General features: G+C 45.2%; 2 protein-coding genes across 3 annotated transcripts; both read right to left on the bottom strand.

The window, feature by feature from the left end:
• Positions 1–83: 83 nt before the first annotated feature.
• Positions 84–12,696, bottom strand: LOC311263487 (uncharacterized protein). Its single transcript, XM_084363581.1, has 13 exons — positions 12,107–12,696; positions 11,926–12,019; positions 10,472–10,559; positions 9,678–10,014; positions 9,222–9,315; positions 8,712–8,799; positions 7,165–7,471; positions 6,277–6,370; positions 6,056–6,143; positions 5,006–5,324; positions 4,700–4,793; positions 3,928–4,015; positions 84–3,273 (listed from the first exon to the last, which is right to left on the bottom strand). The coding sequence occupies exons 1-13, from the start codon at positions 12,165–12,167 to the stop codon at positions 2,704–2,706; spliced, it is 2,322 nt and encodes a 773-aa protein (XP_084219707.1). The 5' UTR covers positions 12,168–12,696; the 3' UTR covers positions 84–2,703.
• Positions 12,697–13,116: 420 nt separating this feature from the next.
• Positions 13,117–17,034, bottom strand: LOC311263497 (uncharacterized protein). Of its 2 annotated transcripts, none has more exons than XM_084363593.1 (4): positions 16,956–17,034; positions 15,956–16,049; positions 15,299–15,386; positions 13,117–14,650 (listed from the first exon to the last, which is right to left on the bottom strand). In XM_084363593.1, exons 1-4 carry the CDS (start codon positions 16,972–16,974, stop codon positions 13,703–13,705), a joined length of 1,149 nt encoding a protein of 382 aa, XP_084219719.1. In that variant the 5' UTR covers positions 16,975–17,034; the 3' UTR covers positions 13,117–13,702. The 2 variants fall into 2 exon arrangements, with proteins under 2 accessions (XP_084219719.1, XP_084219720.1); XM_084363594.1 differs by lacking the exon at positions 16,956–17,034 and adding an exon at positions 16,661–16,913.
• Positions 17,035–17,979: the final 945 nt, after the last annotated feature.

The following is a 17,979-nucleotide window of genomic DNA, read 5'->3' as shown; positions in this document are numbered from 1 at the left end:
AAGAAAACAAACGTATTGATCGACGTCAGCAGACATCGCTCCCGACCGTTTTCTCTCCTCACAGACAGGATGAATACAGTTAGTAGTGGTTCTGGTCCATTTATTGAAGGCTACAACATGAACATGTCATCAGGCGCTTCTTGAAAAATAGATTTACAAACAAACAGACAGACGGATGAACTTTGGTTGAAGATCAGTCTGCAGACATTCATCTGTGTTTTTAGCAACATTATGACGTAAATACTTCCGTTTTCAAACCACTGAACATTTCACATGGATGCTGCAAAACAACAGACGTGATGTTTCGGACACATTCAGAGTTTTGGCTGGATGACACAACACAGTTATTGCATTCACAGGGAGGATTTAATGTACACTCAGGCCTGAAGGCTGCCAGCTGAACTCAGACCAGAGCTTCTCAAGTCTGAGCAGGTTTAACAATGCAGAGGCAGAAGACCGCGTCCATCTTCAGGACTGGGGACGAATCTCAGAGTTTCCAACAGGTAGAGAATTTATTGTGGCGGCCCACCCTCAACAAATGTTTAAGACTCGATGCTTTGTTCACCGGCCGAGCTGTCAGCAGCAATCAAAGACCAGGAGTGGGACAGAGCTGACAGACATGTTTGACTCTGTGTGCTGCTGCGTCTACTTTGAACAAATGAACCCGAATGAAATCGATCACTACTGATTTAATTTGTTCAACGTCAGGTGAAGTCGAACGCTGAAGATTCACAAAACAACACGTGAATAAACAACTTCAGTAACTCAACTCCGGCTTTTATAAGAAAATATAAAATAACACAACATGACATCCATTCAGACAAATCTGATAACAAACGTTTCATGTGGCACAAACTGAGCAGATACTTCAGCTCTGGCTTTTGTCTTTGTGGGAAACATCTTAAATATCTCGTCTTTGTCGCAGCAGATGGATATTTTACGATCCAGATGTTTGAAGAGTCTTTGAGGATTCTGGAAAAACCTTCAGAACAGCAGTTTAAAGCGCCTTCGACTGCAGCTCTGTCTGCCTCCACGACTTTCAAATGAAAAAATAATACAGAAATTATTTTGTAAATAAATACAAACGTTGAAAAAACTCTGAGTGGACCGCCCAAATAAATTGTGTGCGAGAGAAACACTTGAATGAACTTAAGAGTTTGAATATTAATCTTGATTCACATCCAGGAGAAACAGCCTGTGTTTGACTCGGACGTCCTTCATCATCATCATCATCATCATCACCATCATCAGTCCAAAGTGGTCTTCATCCCAGGTTAGTCTACATACAGTGGTGGTCTACTGGTAACACTGGTGTTCACCTCAGTGACAGTCTGAACAGGTAGAGCTGCACAATTACCACTAAAATCAAAGTAAAAAGTTTTTAAAAATACAATAATTTATAGAAACTTTTTTTTTGTAAATGCAAAACTGACAGAAAACGAGAGATGCTCACGACAGAAACTTAAAGTGACACAGCAGATTAAAAATGCCAAAACAGCATGACAGCAATTAAAAAGGACAGAAGGAGGAAACCTGATGAAACTAATCTGTCAGCGCTCGGGTCAATCAGAGCATGTGTGTCCTCACAGGTCAGAGACGGGGAGTCTCTGCAGAGGTTTGGTCACAAGACATCAGGAGCTGAACGTAAAAACAATGTTTTCGACTGTTCCCACGAGGGCCGGGCGACGTTAGCGATTACACGTCGACACGTTGTAAGAGGTGAGACGGCTGCGCCCGGTCAAAGCATGGACTCATGGACTACAATCATCTCGAGTGTTGGAGTATAAGAGACGTGACATGGAGTTTTATAGATCAGCATCATCAACACGTGGAAAACGTTTCATGTTTTCCAGCAGGTGAAATGATGACGTGGACATTAAATATCAGGTGGGATGTGACCTCACAGTGAAACATTGTTAGTTTAGGTTGTTTCACTGAGTGTTATTATTTTTCAGTCTACACATCGTCCAGTAAAACGTGACCGTCAGGCACCTTTCTAAAATAATCATGAATGAAAACAAATGCTCACCTGCAGCACCTCTGGTCAGGACGTCCAGACTAGATTTAACCAATAAATCAGCCTCTTCGTCACAATAAAAAACAAAACAACAACAACTAAGAAATCTGAACCAAGATGTTTACGTTCTACAGCTGTTGGTCGGGTTGCAGTGATATAACGGTGTGACAGTGTTCCCTGGTTTGAAGCAGGACGTTATTTTATGGTGCACATTAGATTACACACGATATTGATTTCTGCCATATTAGAGTTATTACAAAATATATATATTCAAGTTCCTTTCAAGATTCATGTCCGTCAGAACGTAATACTTTGGGAATTGTAATAAAACATCTGTTCAAGCAAAGAAAACTTGTTTTCATTTCTTCAGGATCAAAAGTCCAGATCATCGCTGAAATAACTGAGGCAGGAAAAATCTACCTTGTGACTGAGATGATTGAAGTATTAATTGTGCAGCCCTCCTGTTAAAACGGTCTACATCGCCGGGTGGTGCACATCTCCAGGACCACTCACCCGGCGAGGACCGGCTCTGTGTGGAAGACCAACAGCCCCCGTGTCTACATCCAAACGTGACTGGACCACCGAGGCGTAGCAGGTCTACGTGTCCTCCAGCCAGAAGGTCCAGACCTCCACCACAGACCAGGGTGTCTCTACAGGGACGGTCTACATCCCCGGACCATGCTGGTCTACATGAGGGCGTTGAGGTGTCCAGAGTGTCCTACAGAGTTCAGCATCAAGGCTCTCTGGTCCAGCACCTCCCTCTCTCTGCCCAGCGTCGCCCTCTCCTGCTCCACCATGGCTCTGTCCCGTTCTACCGCCGCCCTCTCCCTGTCCAGCCAGAGCCTCTCCGCCTGCACCGCCGCCCTCTCTCTCTCCACAGATGCCCTATCTCGCTCCACCATCTCCCTCTCTCGCTCCAGCGCCGCCCTCTCCCTCTCCACTATCTCCCACTCCCTCTCCAGTCCTCCCAGCGGCCCGTCGCACGCCTCTGAGCTGCGCTGGTTTTGCTCCGGGTCTCCGACGAACGCCTCCTGTCTGTAGTCCGTGGAGGATGAGGGGGGAGGGGGAGGGGCAGTGCGGGACCGGTGTCTGGGGGCGGGGTCCGGTTGCTGCTCGTCGTCTTGAGTGACGGGGGCGAGGAGGGGGGCGCTGCTCGCCAGGCGGCCCTCCATGGCTTCATTCATCAGGTGGAACCACGGCCAGGAGGAGGTGCCGTCTGCTGTGCTCTCCATGCCCACAGGAGGATACTTCAGATCCTGAGGGGAGGGGGAGGAGGAGGAGGAGGAGGAAGAGGAGGAGGAGGAGGAGGAGAGGAGGAGAGGAGGAGGAGGAAGTGGAGAGGAGGAGGAGGAGGAGAGAGGGGATGAGGAGGAGGAGGAGGAGAGAGGAGAGGAGGAGAGGAGAGGAGGAGGAGGAAGTGGAGAGGAGGAGGAGGAGGAGGAGGAGGAGGAGGAGGAGGAAGTGGAGAGGAGGAGAGGAGGAGGAGGAGAGGAGAATTATAATTATGTTACTCACTAGAGCAACAAATGTGGATTAATCCGCCACTGAAAATAGTCCCACCAATTCAGCGAGCAGCTGGTCAGACTGCAAACACAAACCAGAAGGCTTCTGATGACAGCATCTTGTCCCTTAACAACAGATTCTGTGTTCATATGCAGATATCATGTATTCATGTTTTCCTTCTTTCTTTCAATGATTTTATTTTAATGAGAGCTGCATCTAACGATCGTTTCCACAACCCAGTCACCTGCTCTGAACTTGCAGACATCATTGTGCACCTCACACTGTTTCCATTTAAATCTGCACAGATTTTGACTGTATTGTTTGAGTCTGCACATTTGTCGATGTAAGAAAATAATAGAACGACACCAGCCTGATCTTTTGGTGTCTGATGTCAGTGAACAGACTACCTTGTATCTCCTCTTCAGATTGTCCCACTTCTTCGCCATCTGGTACGTTGAGACTTTTCCCTGCAGCCCGAGCTCCTTCAGGATGGCCCTGAGCGAGAGTGAGACAGACACCATGAATGAGCCTGATCACACCTGCTGTCACCATCCGCCAATCAGTGTTCAGCTCTCAGTCCGTCAGTTCACAGCTACATTAGCCTGCGTCTGAGTGACCACCTGTGATCTGATGTCACTTCCTGCTCGTCCATCACTGGGACGAACAGACTCCAATTACAAGAAGGAACAAATCAGTCAGAATCAGTCAGAGACAGAGTTTCACACAGATTATAAAGTGTCTCCAACTCAACAACTCACTAAACTGACACATTTGTTAAGGGAGTCTGGGGACAAAGAAGTCGCCTATACTGGTTACTGTTTAGTGTGTTTGTAAAATGTGACATGTTTAGATCAATAAAATGTTTCTTCTTTCATAAATTGAGTGTAAATGGTGAAATCAGTGTAAACAGTGTGTTCAAACAGCTGCTAAATGTTGGCAGGTAAGACTTTAGCACTTTAGACACAGAAGCAGACAGGCTGGTACAGCCATGCTGCCACAAACTGACACTTTTTTACAAGGAAACACACAACTGACTGTTTTCATTTAATGCTGAATTTACAAGGAGGAGACGATGATTCAGAAGCTGTTGTAGCCGTTTAACACAGTTTTTCATTCACACCTGTACTGAGAGCTGTCCACCTGTGATCACATCGCACAGACAGACAGACAATATCTTACTTCCAGGCAGCTTTGGCAGCGTTTCTCCTCCCTGTGAACAACAATTCGTTAGCGGCTCGAAGTTTAATCATCCTCCTGGTGTCCTGGTCTGTCACTGTGGCAGAGAGGATGTAAAGAAACAAAGACAGGAAGTCAAACAGTCAGACGTGTGTTTAGATGCTCAGAGACAATAACCAGCTGCTAATTGTAATCTTGATGCTGGTCTCAATTTAACTGATTCTCTCATTTATGCTGTGTGTGATCATATTGGACCCTTAAAAACTTAATATAATTACACACACACTAAACATTAAAGACCTGTCTTACTTTTATAGGAGAGGTCTGAGGGCGTTGAACACTCCTCTCCACTGGCGTCGATGTACGTTACGTTCCCATCAGCCTCCACATTGTCTCCCCCCACCATGCTCTCCAGCTCCGACACGCTGCTCCTCTCTGCCATCAAACAGTCTCTGTCAGGAGGCGGAGACGAGCCGAACACGCCGTCCTCCTCGCTGCTCCAGACGGGCGTCACTCTGGGAGCTTTTGCCACCAGTCGTCCCTCCAGAGCGTCGCTCATCAGCTGGAACCAGGGCCAGGAGGCGGGGTTAGTCTGGCCCTCCATCCCCCGAGGAGGAAACTTCAGGTCCTGCAGACACACAAATCCTCACACTGGAGAAGCTGCAGCCAGCAAACGTTCAACATCGTGTCTTTATAAACGCGTAAATGATTCATCGATTATCAAAACTGGATCTGGTTATTTTCATCTAATTGATTGACTAATGAAAAACAAGTGCATTTTCACAGAGCGTTAAAGCTCAATGTCGCTCAACTTGAAAACACAACTGATGTACTGCCACCATCTGAGGACGTGAAGAGCCAGTGGATTAACTCTGTGATGTCCCCACAGCAGCTGGACAACTGTGACAGGCTGCGTGTGCACTGCTGCCTGCTTTCTGAACGAGGCGCAGCAACGTAAAAAGCTCAAACTTGAACCTGTATGTTTTGCCATTACTGTGTTTTGCAGGTTAGTCTGATGAACTTAGCATTAGCACCTCCCACAGCTACTGTAATGCTGCTGGTGTCTATTGTAGCACGCAGGAGCTTTGCTGGAGCATTTAGTACTGAGGGACATTCAAAAGAAACTGTGAAAATGTTCAGCAGCACGAATGAAGCTAGCACGCGAACAATTTGCATCAATCGTGTGAGTTGAAAATATTGAACTCAAGTGAGGATTCTGCGTGATGCTGTGTCGTGAAAGCTGATCAGTAATGATCAGTAATCGTGGCCGTTTGCACGCACTCAGCTGTCCCCACCCCTCGTTGAACGTACTGCAACCCTTCCTGTACTGAGGACCTGTGCAGGTCACACTGCTGTCACCTTGAATTTGGTCTTCAGGTTGTCCCACTTCTTGGCGACCTGGTCAGGAGTGATCTTCCCTGTCAGACCCATCTCCTTCACTATCCCCCTGTGGACACAACACAAGCACCAAATAATACAAATACATTAAGGAAGGATGTTGACTTTAGTTTTATCATTTAGTCCAGATTATTACAGCTGTTATCTTGATGAATATGATATGATGATGATATCTTCTGTACCTCCAGGCAGGCTTGGCGGTGTTCCTCCTCCCGGTAAACAGAGACTCGTTAGCAGCTCGTAACTCGATTAGTCGCCTGGTGTCTTCCTCTGTCACTATAATGAAGCAAAAAAGATTTCAGTTGTCCAACAGATGAACTGAATCCGTGTGGACAGACTGCTTTATGTTTCACTTTGATCAAAACCTTCAGCAGGTCAGAAATGTGGATTTATGATCCATGTTTCACCTCAATCTGACTCGGCTGTCGGTGTAAATGTTACGACCTTCTTTATTTAAAGCTCCTTTATTTGAGTTCAGACATCAGAACTTTCACCATGTTCTCACCAGAACTGTCAGAGACGTCCCGTATGAAGCCGACCACAAGTCCAGAAACATTCAGTTTCTGCTGAGTGAGAACCAACGAGCAGCGGTGGAAAGTACTTTCACTCCAGGACAGCAATAAAGAACAACTTTCTGGTGCTTGTACTTTGTGCTGTTAACTTTATACTTCTACTCCACTACATCTTGTACTTTGCACTTCTCTACATTGATCTGACGGGTGTAGTTACTAGTTACTAGTTACATTACAGAGTCAAAAAGACTCTAAAGCTGAAGATTTAGTGCCACCTAGTGGTGACGTTACTGCAGCCAACCTGCCCCCTCTGCAGAAACACAAAGCTCATTCTACAGTAACACAAACAACAACGTTCAGGTGATTGCACACTCGTGAAAACATCATTATGAATACTATATTACATTTATAAATCCTCCACACTGGACCTTTAAGAAAACGACTCAGAACCAGAAATATCATCTGTTGTATTCCTCACATTGTTATTTCTTGTCATAACCTGCCTCCTACAATTCCCATAATGCAGCTCAATTGTCAACAGTTTGCCAGCATTCTTACATTTGTAGGTGAGCTCGGCCATCCGGTGCAGATCTCCCAGCGCCGACGACCCGTTCTTCTCTTCATTATCAACCAGCAGGTCCATCTCCGACTCGGTCAGGAACTCGGCCATTCCCCCTCGGCTCCGGCGGGCTCGTTTTTTTGGCGTTGGCGACAGCGGCTCACAGTCCTCGTCTTCGTCCTCCACAATGGGCGTGAGGATGGGGGCCACCCCGGCGAAACGTCCCTCCATGGCGTCGTTCATTCGGTAGAACCAGGGCCAGGAGCTCGGGTTTGTCTCCACGCCTCGAGCAGGAAACTTTAGCTCCTGGTAGAGACAGAAAGCTCTGCAGATCGTCCACAGAGGGACCTCATCCTCCTGTCAACACTGCCACCAGCACCACCTCCTGTTATCCATAACTCACAGGAACATCGCTGCCTCTCCACAACATTATTTCTTTATGTTGATGAAGGTTCTCAGTCATCCAGGTCATGATAATTTGAAGTGCTGTATCGTAGGCAACTGGCAACTTTCAAGAAACCGAAACAAGTCCAGTTGCCTACGATACAGCACTTACAATTATTTCTTTACTTTTAAGTTTAATTTCTGCATCAAGCAAATGTCAGCTGATTCCTGTGAAGTAATGAGGGGCTGAACATCAGGCCCGATGCAAGAACATCTTCCTAATCAAATCCTAAACATCTCTGACTTTTCCCTGAGAGGCTTCTCGGTACAATTGTTTCAAGTCGGATTCACCAAACATTTGTTTTGAATACAGAATATGTCATTTTTGCCGCTTGGGGTCTCTATTGAAACTAAGTTAGAGGGTGTTTGTTTGTCAGCAGAGCTGCTGCTCAGACCTCCAGCTCTGGAGGAGAGTCGGTGCAGATCCAGACGTTCTGGAGGAATAAACACCTGGAGTCTCATCAGATTCTGCTCTGATCCGAAGCCGTTTACCGACGGGAGGAGAGCTCGGAGATTACTTGTTAACTTGTGGGAGTAAAAAGTGGATTTATCTTCACTCCTGTTTATCAGCCTGACTGCAGCAGTGATCCGGAGGTGACCTCCACTGGAGGGGAAATGGACTGAGGAGACAGAGAACCAGAACCAGAACCAGAACCAGAGTCTCTGCTGAGTGCTGACTTCACTCAGAGCTTCACCTCAATTCAGACACACACACACACACAAACACACACACACACACAGTGTGTAGTTGCTCGTTAACTTAAGCTAATGTACATTAAAGTAATCTGGCTGTTTGGGCCGATGTTCTTCACACTATGTTTCTTCTCGTTCTCTGACTTCCTTCCTTCCTTCCTTCCTTCCTCTCTCGTCCTCTCTCTCTTCCTCTCTCACTTCCTCTCTCTCTTCCTCTCCTGAAGTCACAGCGACAGACGACCTGATGAAACGCACCGTTGTTGTTCAGATATATCTGATATCTAACATATATCTTTAAATCACTTGTATGTTCCACTGTTGCAGCGGTTCTTGCACGGGGCCCAGGGTCACCGCCACTCTTTACGAGTCATGGACAGTTTGTCTCTGGAGTTGAGTTGGTTGGACCTACCTTGTATCTTCTCTTCAGGTTGTCCCACTTCTTTGCTAACTGGTCTGTGGTCAGCTTCCCCTGAAGACCCAGCTCGTACAGAATGGCCCTGGAAGGAGAGACACTCATGAGACATCACACAGAAATTAAATTGGGTGATGTGATGAAAACAAATATTGAAGTCACGTTTGTAAAAAGGGATAGCATTCGTCCGCATGGTTTACATCCATGCTTACAAGCTTTCAGTCTTCCTTTCCTGCCCGTCTTTGTTGCTACATTACAACCACAACATGGATCCATTCATAAACTCTACAAGGTACATTTAACTATGGACCCAGCAGGTTTGGAGATTCATTCAAAGCTCAGAGCCAACAGAGCCCTTACTCACGCACTAAGACGGGATTCAGACAGAAGGAGTTTAACTTTGAGATTCAGCCTTTGTCTCATAGCTCTATGTGCCTGACAGGAAGCTGCTCCGTCCTGCTGCAGGTAGAGAACAACCAATCAGAAGTCGGCTGAAACTTCACTGACCTCCAGGCTGGTTTGGCCGAATGTTTCCTGCCGGTGAAGAGAGCCTCATTCGCAGCTCGAAGTTTGATCATTCTTTCGGTTTCTGGTTCGGTCACTGTGAATGAGAAAAACAAGGAGAGGTTTTGTTGTGTGTTAACACTGAGGATGGACTTGGATGGAGAATTAATGAGCTTAAAAGAAGCAGCACCAACAGTAATACAACAGGGAAACAGCTGAAAAGTTGTCTACTACGCTTGAATATGACCGGCTGTCAGAGCTGTCTGATATATAATATTTCTCTCTGAGATGTTGGAACAGAAAGTAACATAAAAGGAAAAAACTCAAGAAAAGTCCCTCAAGTTTCAATAAATCTACGTAGTTAGATTCCACCAGTGCAAATAACACATTATATCATGATAACTACAATCTTTGCTCTTCTGTGATTAACCATCTAAACTCTCGGGTGTATCCGATTACTTTTATAGGAGCACTCTGTCATCCTCCTCCAGCCCATGGGGACTCCCTCAGCAGCAGGAGCCTCTGCGTGAACCGTCCCATCATCATCTGTGGTTTCCGCTGCCACCGTGTCCTCCATCTCGGTTTTGATGAGGAACTCCAGGATGTCGGTGTTTTCCTGGTTCTGGTTTTGCTGACTGTTGCAGCGGTGAACGGCATTGCCGGCGGTCTCCGGGCTCAGCACCAGGTTGCTGTTGTAGAGGCGACCCTGCATGGCTTCATCCATGATGTGGAACCAGGGCCACGACTCTACGACCCCCCCGATGTTGTCCTGGCCCTGGTAGGGCTGCTTCAGGTCCTGGAAAAGACATCAGCACTTATAAAAACCTGGAGCCTGTTCTTCAGTTCTTTTCTTAATTAATCCAGGCTAAAAATCATCCTGTTGATTCAAATCAGAATTCAAATCCCGAATATAATATCATAATTAAATGAAATGGGTCGTCTGTCTTCCTTTATAAAGGGCTGGTTATCTCACGGATTGCCCCTTTAATGCAAATCTTTATTACAGATAGATCTTTACAAACTGTCGACAGGACGACTCCTCGTATGTGAACTGATGATGAACCTGTTTCTGACTCTGACTTGTGATTAGTTTTAACGAGGCGTTTCTAATTAACTGGCAACTGAGTGTAAACATCAACACATCTCTCTGGCTGTCGTCTCTAAGCAGCTGTAGACAGACGTCTCTCTGACCTGCTGCTGCTGCTTCATATCAACACACATGTCTTTCTGTGTCTGGCTGCACCACACCTCACCTTGTATTTTGTCCGCAGGTTGTCCCATTTCTTTGCGATCTGGTCTGCTGTCAACTTCCCTTCAAGCCCGAGGCCTTTTAAGATGGTGCTGAGGACACAGACAGAGGGTCAGCTGACCGGAGAACTCACAACAGAGTGAATGGTGGATGGACTCACATTCGTACAGCGTCACCTGAATGCACGAAGCGCTTTACAACACATTCACACACTGATTGCAGAGGTTGCCATGGCGACCTGTTCATCAGGAGCAGCTTGAGGTTACAAATACCAATACTCAATATTTGGGAGTAAAATAAATCCAGCACTGAAAAATCTGCCGTTTTACACACATTTTCCAAAGATCCATCGCGCACAGTCGGCTGCCGTAACAATCGATTATCAGTGATTATCTCGTTAATATCTGAAGACACAGTGATCAGCCACAACATTAAAACCGCCGACAGGTGAAGTGAGTAACATTGATAATCTTGTCACAATGCATTATTCTGCTGGAAAACGGTTCCCGGCATTCATGTGGAAACAACTTGATACGCACCAACCACCTAAACACCGCTGCAGATCATGTACAAGAATAAAGGGTGATGGTAAAAACTAAATGAATGAAGTAAAAACATTAAACTCTCTACATAAAAGCCAGACTGAACAGATGGTTTTTGGTTTATGTTTTACAGTTGAATATTTCAGGTCCAACAGCTCGGAGCAAACGTTTTAGTTCTGCTCTGTGGAGCTCAAACAGACGAGGAGGATCTGAGGGGTCGTCCTGCCTCATCAACTAAAAAGCATCTGTGTGATGTAGTCTGGTGCAGAGCGACTAGTTAAACTAATAAAATAATTAGAACAGGCAACCAGTGCAAAGACTTTAAACAGGCGCAATGTGTGCGCTCTGATTTATTGAACTGTTGGTGGAGCAGAAAGGAGCGTTACAGTCATCAGGCCTGCTCGGTATGAAAGTGTGCATCAGTCTCTCTGTGCTGCTCACACACAAACTGTGGAAATGTTTTTTATTTTTTATTTATTTATTAATGTTTCTGTCTTTGTATGGCTTCATCGATAGGACAGCTTCAGAGAGATGACAGGAAACAGGGTGAAAGAGGGGGGGTGACATGCAGCCCGGGGCCCAGGCCGGACTCGAGCCCCGGGCCCCTGCACAGGGGCCGCTGCAGCGAGGGCCGGGCCCCTGCACAGGGGCCGCCCGCTCTGCCACCGGAGCCACTGGACGCCCCAGCAGATGTTTATAAAGGATAAAATGCTGTTTCGGTGACACAGTGTACACGTGACTTAAAGTGATCAATGTACTGACACAGTCAACGTCACTGGGAATATAAATTACCCCGAGCATCTTTTAATGAAGCACAATCTCTAAAGCAAAGAAAGTTTTCACATTGACACAACACACAGGCCGACACACACACGTCTCGTGTGTTAGCTGTGTCAGCTGTAAACGTGGTTCATACCTCCACGCTATCTTTGCAGAGTTTCTCTTCCCAGTGAACAGAGCCTCGTTGGACGCCCTGAACTCGATCAGCCTCTTCACATCCTCCTCAGTCACTGCAAGTGGAGGGGTCAAAGGTCAGCAGTCATCAGCACCGGCAGGTTCACACCTCTGCATTCAGCACACACACCGTGATTACTCACTTTTATAGGAGTTCTCTGTGAACTGTGGCAGCGGGTTGAGCACGGACTCCATTGTGACCATTAAGAGGAGGAGAGGGTCTGCACAGCTGGGCAGCGAGGAGGAGGGAGGAGGGAGGAGGAGGAGGGAGGAGGGAGGAAGTGTGCTGGTATTCAGGCCTGATGCTAACTACATCCGCTACCGCATCCTGCAGCTTTACCAGCTGTGTGTCTCCAACAGCAGCGCCTCTCCGTCCATCAGTCCATCGTGAGCGGCAGGCCCGGGGCAGATTTACCGTGACGCGGACCGGGCGGCGGGCAGCGTCTCCTCCGGGGCGAAACTCCCCGTCAGCCGCTACCAGAGGCGGGCTGCTAGCTAGCTAGCTTCGGTAGCTAACCTACACAACAAACCCGCGCAGCGCGGGGCTTCCCGCCACACGACGACACCGGCTTCCGTTAGCTGGAGCTGATTCTGACCTCCGCTGTCTCACGTTGTTTCACGCCATCGTCACTGGAGCGACTGCAGCGGTAAACACAGCCGGTACCGTCCAACAGCTAGCTGCACCCCGTCCCTCTGCTGAGGAGGGTGCGCTCGATAACTGCACCCTGACCTGCCCTCCCTCACGTGACCAAAGTCCCGGGGGGGGCGGGGCTGGAGAGGAACATAAACACTCCAGAAAATAACTTAGTTTCCTTCAAACTTTATATATTACAGATATTAAACATGTCCTACAGTAAAATATAAAAAATACTTCTGTAATACATTTGTTACATTTGCTGTTTTCTTATCATTTGATACATGAAAGGATTTATTTATCGTTTCTTGCTTAAAGGAGCAGTGTGTAGTTCTGTAGAGGAAATTTAAACTCACAATTTTAATATTTACAATATTAATGAGGTGATAACACAAACTACCATACAAACCGTAAGAGAATAAACAGGCTGTTCTCAGGAAAATAAGGTCCCAGAACACTGTTTGAAGCTAGAAAGGTGGCAGGGTCCGCCACATGTAAACAAAGTAAAACAGTATAAACTGTGTTGTCCTTTAAGATCAGTTTGTTTATTTAGTTTGTTAAGGCAGGAAAAAAATCAGCCAGTGAAGATCTTTTTCTTCTCATTAAGTTTTTAAGTCTCGTAGTCCACAGAACATTTCTGGAGCCTCACATTAAAACAGCGTTGCAGCATTCTGCTAAACAGCTGATAAAACAAGCTGTAAAACTCCCCCCTAATGATACCAGAGAAGAAAAATCACGTCTCTTCTGTCTGCAGGTGAAGATTCGTAGTTTCAAAACAGCGTTGCAGCATTCTGCTAAACACCTGAAGCAGCTGGAGACTTGTTTTAAATCTGGACCTCAGACTTGGATGACACCGATGAGCTGTATGGAGCCGTTTTATGTTTTTTTGGTTGTCCCCAGCTACTTCAGAGTGAAGAGATAATGGCTGAATTTTCTCTTTTGGGTGAACTGTTTCTTTAAGTGGAAGTTTCTGCACAAAAGGAAAAAATACAGAACATTTATTAGCATGTGAAGAGTAGTTGGCAACAAGAACAACCAAACTGCCAGAAATAGTTGTCAGTGGTCCAAATCTGTTCCTCCGTTGGAAGTGGGAGCCTTCAATCGCTCACAGTTTCTCAACAAGCTTCTGGAACAAAGAAACCAGTCTCTGTCTGGTCTCCAGCTGGTCTCGATCCAGGTCTGCAGCAATCAGTCTCTGGTAGAACCTCGTCTGTAGTACGACCTCCTTCTCTGTCGTCATCTCAGCCTGATCTCCGTCCACAGCCACCCCGTCCGTCTCCAGGACTGCCCTCTCTCTCTTCAGCAGTGCTCTCTCTCTCTGTAAATCCTCCCTGGCTCTCTCCAGAAACACTCTGTCTCTCTCTAGAAAAGCTCTGTCTCTGTCGAGAAACGCTCGATCTCGATCCAGACACACTCGTTCTCTCTCCACAGCCGCCCGGTCTCTCTCCACAGTAGCTCTGTCTCTTTCTACAGCGGTTCTGTCTCGCTCCAGAGTGACCACGTCTCTGTTCAGCAGCTCCCTGTCTCTCTCTAAACATATCAGCTCTCTGTCGAACTCAGCCTGCTCTCTCTCCAGAGCCTGCCTCTCTTTCTGCAGCTCAACCAGCTTCCTGTCCACCTCCCCGATGATGTCTCTGGAGGAGGAGGGTGTCATGTTGGTCTCGAAGGTGCGGTCAGGTAGCAATGTGGTGTACAGTTCAGCCGTCTCGCTTTTGTTCATCACAGGTTGAGTTTCCATCATGTCAATTCCGGTTGCAATGACCTCAACGGGTGATTCAGTTCCACTCAGCTCCAGAACCTCCTCCAGAGGCCCCACACCTTCCGGAGTTCCCGTTTCAATGAGACTCAGTCCTGAACAAGCCCCGACCACGTTGGAAAGAATGAGTGGAGGCAGGTCTGTGTTGTGCTCCTCGTCATCGTCCAGCAGGGAGGGCTGGACGATGGTGGCGGTCCCGGCCAGACGGCCAGTCATGGCCTCATCCATCAGGTAGAACCAGCGCCACGAGCTGGGCTGGGTCAAAGTCTCTAGGCCCTCTGGAGGGTTCTTCAGCACCTATATGGTGAGAGGACAACAGTAATTTAAGGCACCTTTAATCACTAGTGTATATAACTTGAAAGTGCCTCTCTGACATTAAGAATATCTTCGAGGAGTTTCGCAGCCAAGACAGCAGCAACACATGGAACATAAAACAAAGAGGCAACAAAAATATGGATCGCAAACTAAAAGTTGTATCTAATGTTCTTCTAGCGAGGACACGGACATGCGAACACGAGGGTGAAGGTGATGAGATACACATGCTTTACTGGTGGTAAAGTTAATGTGCAGTGCAAGTCATAAACCCTCACCCACACCTATATAATGTTTTGTGGACCACAAAAATACACACAACCGTCCATTAACACTGGGGTGAGTAGATAACAACAGAATTTAAATTTTTGGCTGAACTGTTCCTTTAAACCTCCATGCTGTTACGTCGAGCTGAACCCTCCCACTCTGTCTCGGTGTGGACATCGGTGGACTGGGAGGCTGCTCAGGTCTCACTGGACTCACTAATTGGACTTTAGAAATAAACTTCCAGAACTTCTGTTCACGTCTGTTTTGTTGTTCTCTTTTCAGCTCTCTGTCTGTCAAAACTCCACAAACACAAAGTGTCCTTGTTTGGTTCTATCTGCCCGGTACAGAGAGTTCAACAAGACTGACTTTGTATTTTTCTTTCAAGTTGTCCCACTTCTTCTTCAGCTGCCGTGCAGACATCATCCCCTGGAGCCCCATCTCTTTCCTTATCGCCCTGCAAGAGAGACCAGAGTTCATCATCAGTGAGGTGGACGGTGATATGATGGGATGAGTCAGACGTGGACGCCACACAGCTGATTTAATATGTGGAACCGTCCTGAACTCACACAGACGTTAGTCTTTTCTTTATAGTTCACTTTTTCTAAACTGGAGTCAAACTTTTTGTACATGTATCAAAACTTGGCCATAAAGTGATTTTGATTCTGAAGTTCGTTGACCTTTTTCTGTTACATTTGCAATGCACACACATCAGCAAACAGATAAATGATGACATGTGGCTTTAGTTTCATTCTCACATTTATTGAGGTTTTTTGTAACGCACACACATTAAATTAACTTTTGTACTACAGCTGCAGTTATGTATTAATTAATACACTGTCAACTACATTGTCAACCAATAAATCAATTAACTACTATTTTTACTAAATGATTAATTGGTTTGAGAAGTAAAAAATCTGAAAAATTCTGAATATTTTTCTGGTTTCTTTCCTCCTCTATGACAGTAAACTGAAAATCTGTGAGTTGTGGACATTTGAGGACAAAACACTGATAAACCACACTGACCTCCAGCCTCTCATTGCAGAGTTTCTCCTTCCGGTGAAGATGGCTGCATTGGTAGCACGAAGCTGTATCATCAGTCTGATTTCTCTGTCTGTCACTACAGAAACAGAATCATCATCAGTCACAGATCTGTCTTTGTTTAACTGTCTGTCTCTTCTGAATGAAGCTGCTTCATGTAGCTCTACAACCAAAGCAAGTCCCTCATCTCTGTCAGTTTGAGCTCAAGCAGTCTGACATTTAAACCTAACGTGGACCAACTGTCACAGAATCTGAAGGTAAAGATGTATTTGTTATATTCGAATAAATCGTATTTTTTCTCGAGGAAAACGACTGTGTAATTGATCATCGTGTCCGTCACAGTGATTGTTTTTTGGTTTATTTTGACCTCTTTCTGTTCAGATGTGTTGCCCTTGTTTTAAAGCTGTATGTCTGCTCCTGTCTTCTTGTAAATTGTTCTGAGAGGCTTAAAACCAGAGTCAATGTCCATGTGTGTGTTCAGATACTTGACCAGTACAGTGATGCACTAAATCAGAGAAAACTCTCCACATACACAAGTAAAACTACAGTAACTAAACTTTTTAATTAAAATGACCTCAGAATCATTAAACTAACACAACAATATATGTTTGTCTGTTCAACACGTAATAATTACTACAACTACATTTAATACATTACGCTCATAATGCTTCACCTGCACTGTACTTTTACCTAAGTAAGGTTTTGGCTGCAGGACTGTTACTCGTAGTATTTTGGTGCAATTTTACTTTTACATTAGTGAAAATCTGAAGTGAAACAAGTTATCAAGCAGTAACGAGCCTGGTCACAGAAGCAGTTTCAGTCTAAACGTTCATACATCAGCTCGTTTCTCATCATTAGCTAACATTAGCATCACAAAAAACACGGCAGCGAAGTCACGCGTTCAGTTTCCACGTCGCCGTGAATCAACTCATTAATATTATTAAAACTACTGTCGTTAACTCTGAAGGTGTCTAATCCACATTACTTCTGTATGTGTTCGCCATGTTTCATGCCTTCAGGTCCGCCAGCCACAATCCAAACATCCGGCGCAGACCGGAAGTGAGAGTGCGCTTCTTCTTCTTCTTCTTCTTCTTCTTCTTCTTCGTCTGTATTTTATCGGCAGTGGAGACTCACAACAGCGCTTTGCTGCCACCTGCAGGCGGTTATTAAGCTTCAGTGAACATAACATGAAAATAAATGGAAGGAAATCCACAATTATTTAAACAGTTATGAAGAATAAAAGAATAAACTCAGATTGTTGAAGTCTTTCTGTTAACAAAGGATTCAATAGATTTATAAAGGTTTAGCATCTGTGTATATGGCGGCTAAAGATATAATTAAATGTATAATAATCATTATAGTTTACTCACATTTCTTAAATTAAAACGAAGGTGATATCAGAGGAAAATAACATTTGATCATATTAGGGGAATTTATTTAGTTTATTAACAGTTTATTAACAAAACCTCAAACATTTAGCAACCCCTAAATATTTGCTTACCTTACAATAAAATAGATTCAGTCTTTTTATTCAAAACATTTTTATGATTTCGATTTTTTAACTTAGAATTTCACTTTCTGTTGTAGTTTGAATATAAATAATAATACTAACCTCTTTTATATTTAATGTGTTTTGCATTTTAGCCTGTGTTTCTGTTTCAAGATCATTTAAAAAATGACCTTTATTTACTGATTATTTAATAAATCTATCTACAGGAAGTGAACTGCACTGTGTCGCCCTCTGTGGGCAGCAGGAAGCCTCTGCACTGTGAAGCTGCTCAGCATCCTGCAGCATCTCTGTCAAGCTCAACACATTAAGGCCAAGATCACATGACTGAGGACAATATTTCAAATTTAAAGTCTGTGACATCTAAATAAATAACGAACCAGTAACTAAAGATCCGGAGAGTCTGAAGCAATAGAAAATAATATCAGGTAACGTGGTTAGTTCTGTGATTAATATGATTTACATTAGTGATGAAAGAATTCATTGATTACTCGATAAGTGA

The sequence above is a fragment of the Pagrus pagrus genome, assembly GCF_965226575.1.
Source record: "Pagrus pagrus genome assembly, chromosome: 10".
NCBI classification, from domain to species: Eukaryota; Metazoa; Chordata; class Actinopteri; order Spariformes; family Sparidae; genus Pagrus; species Pagrus pagrus.
This window is presented reverse-complemented; position numbering and strand designations above follow the sequence as displayed.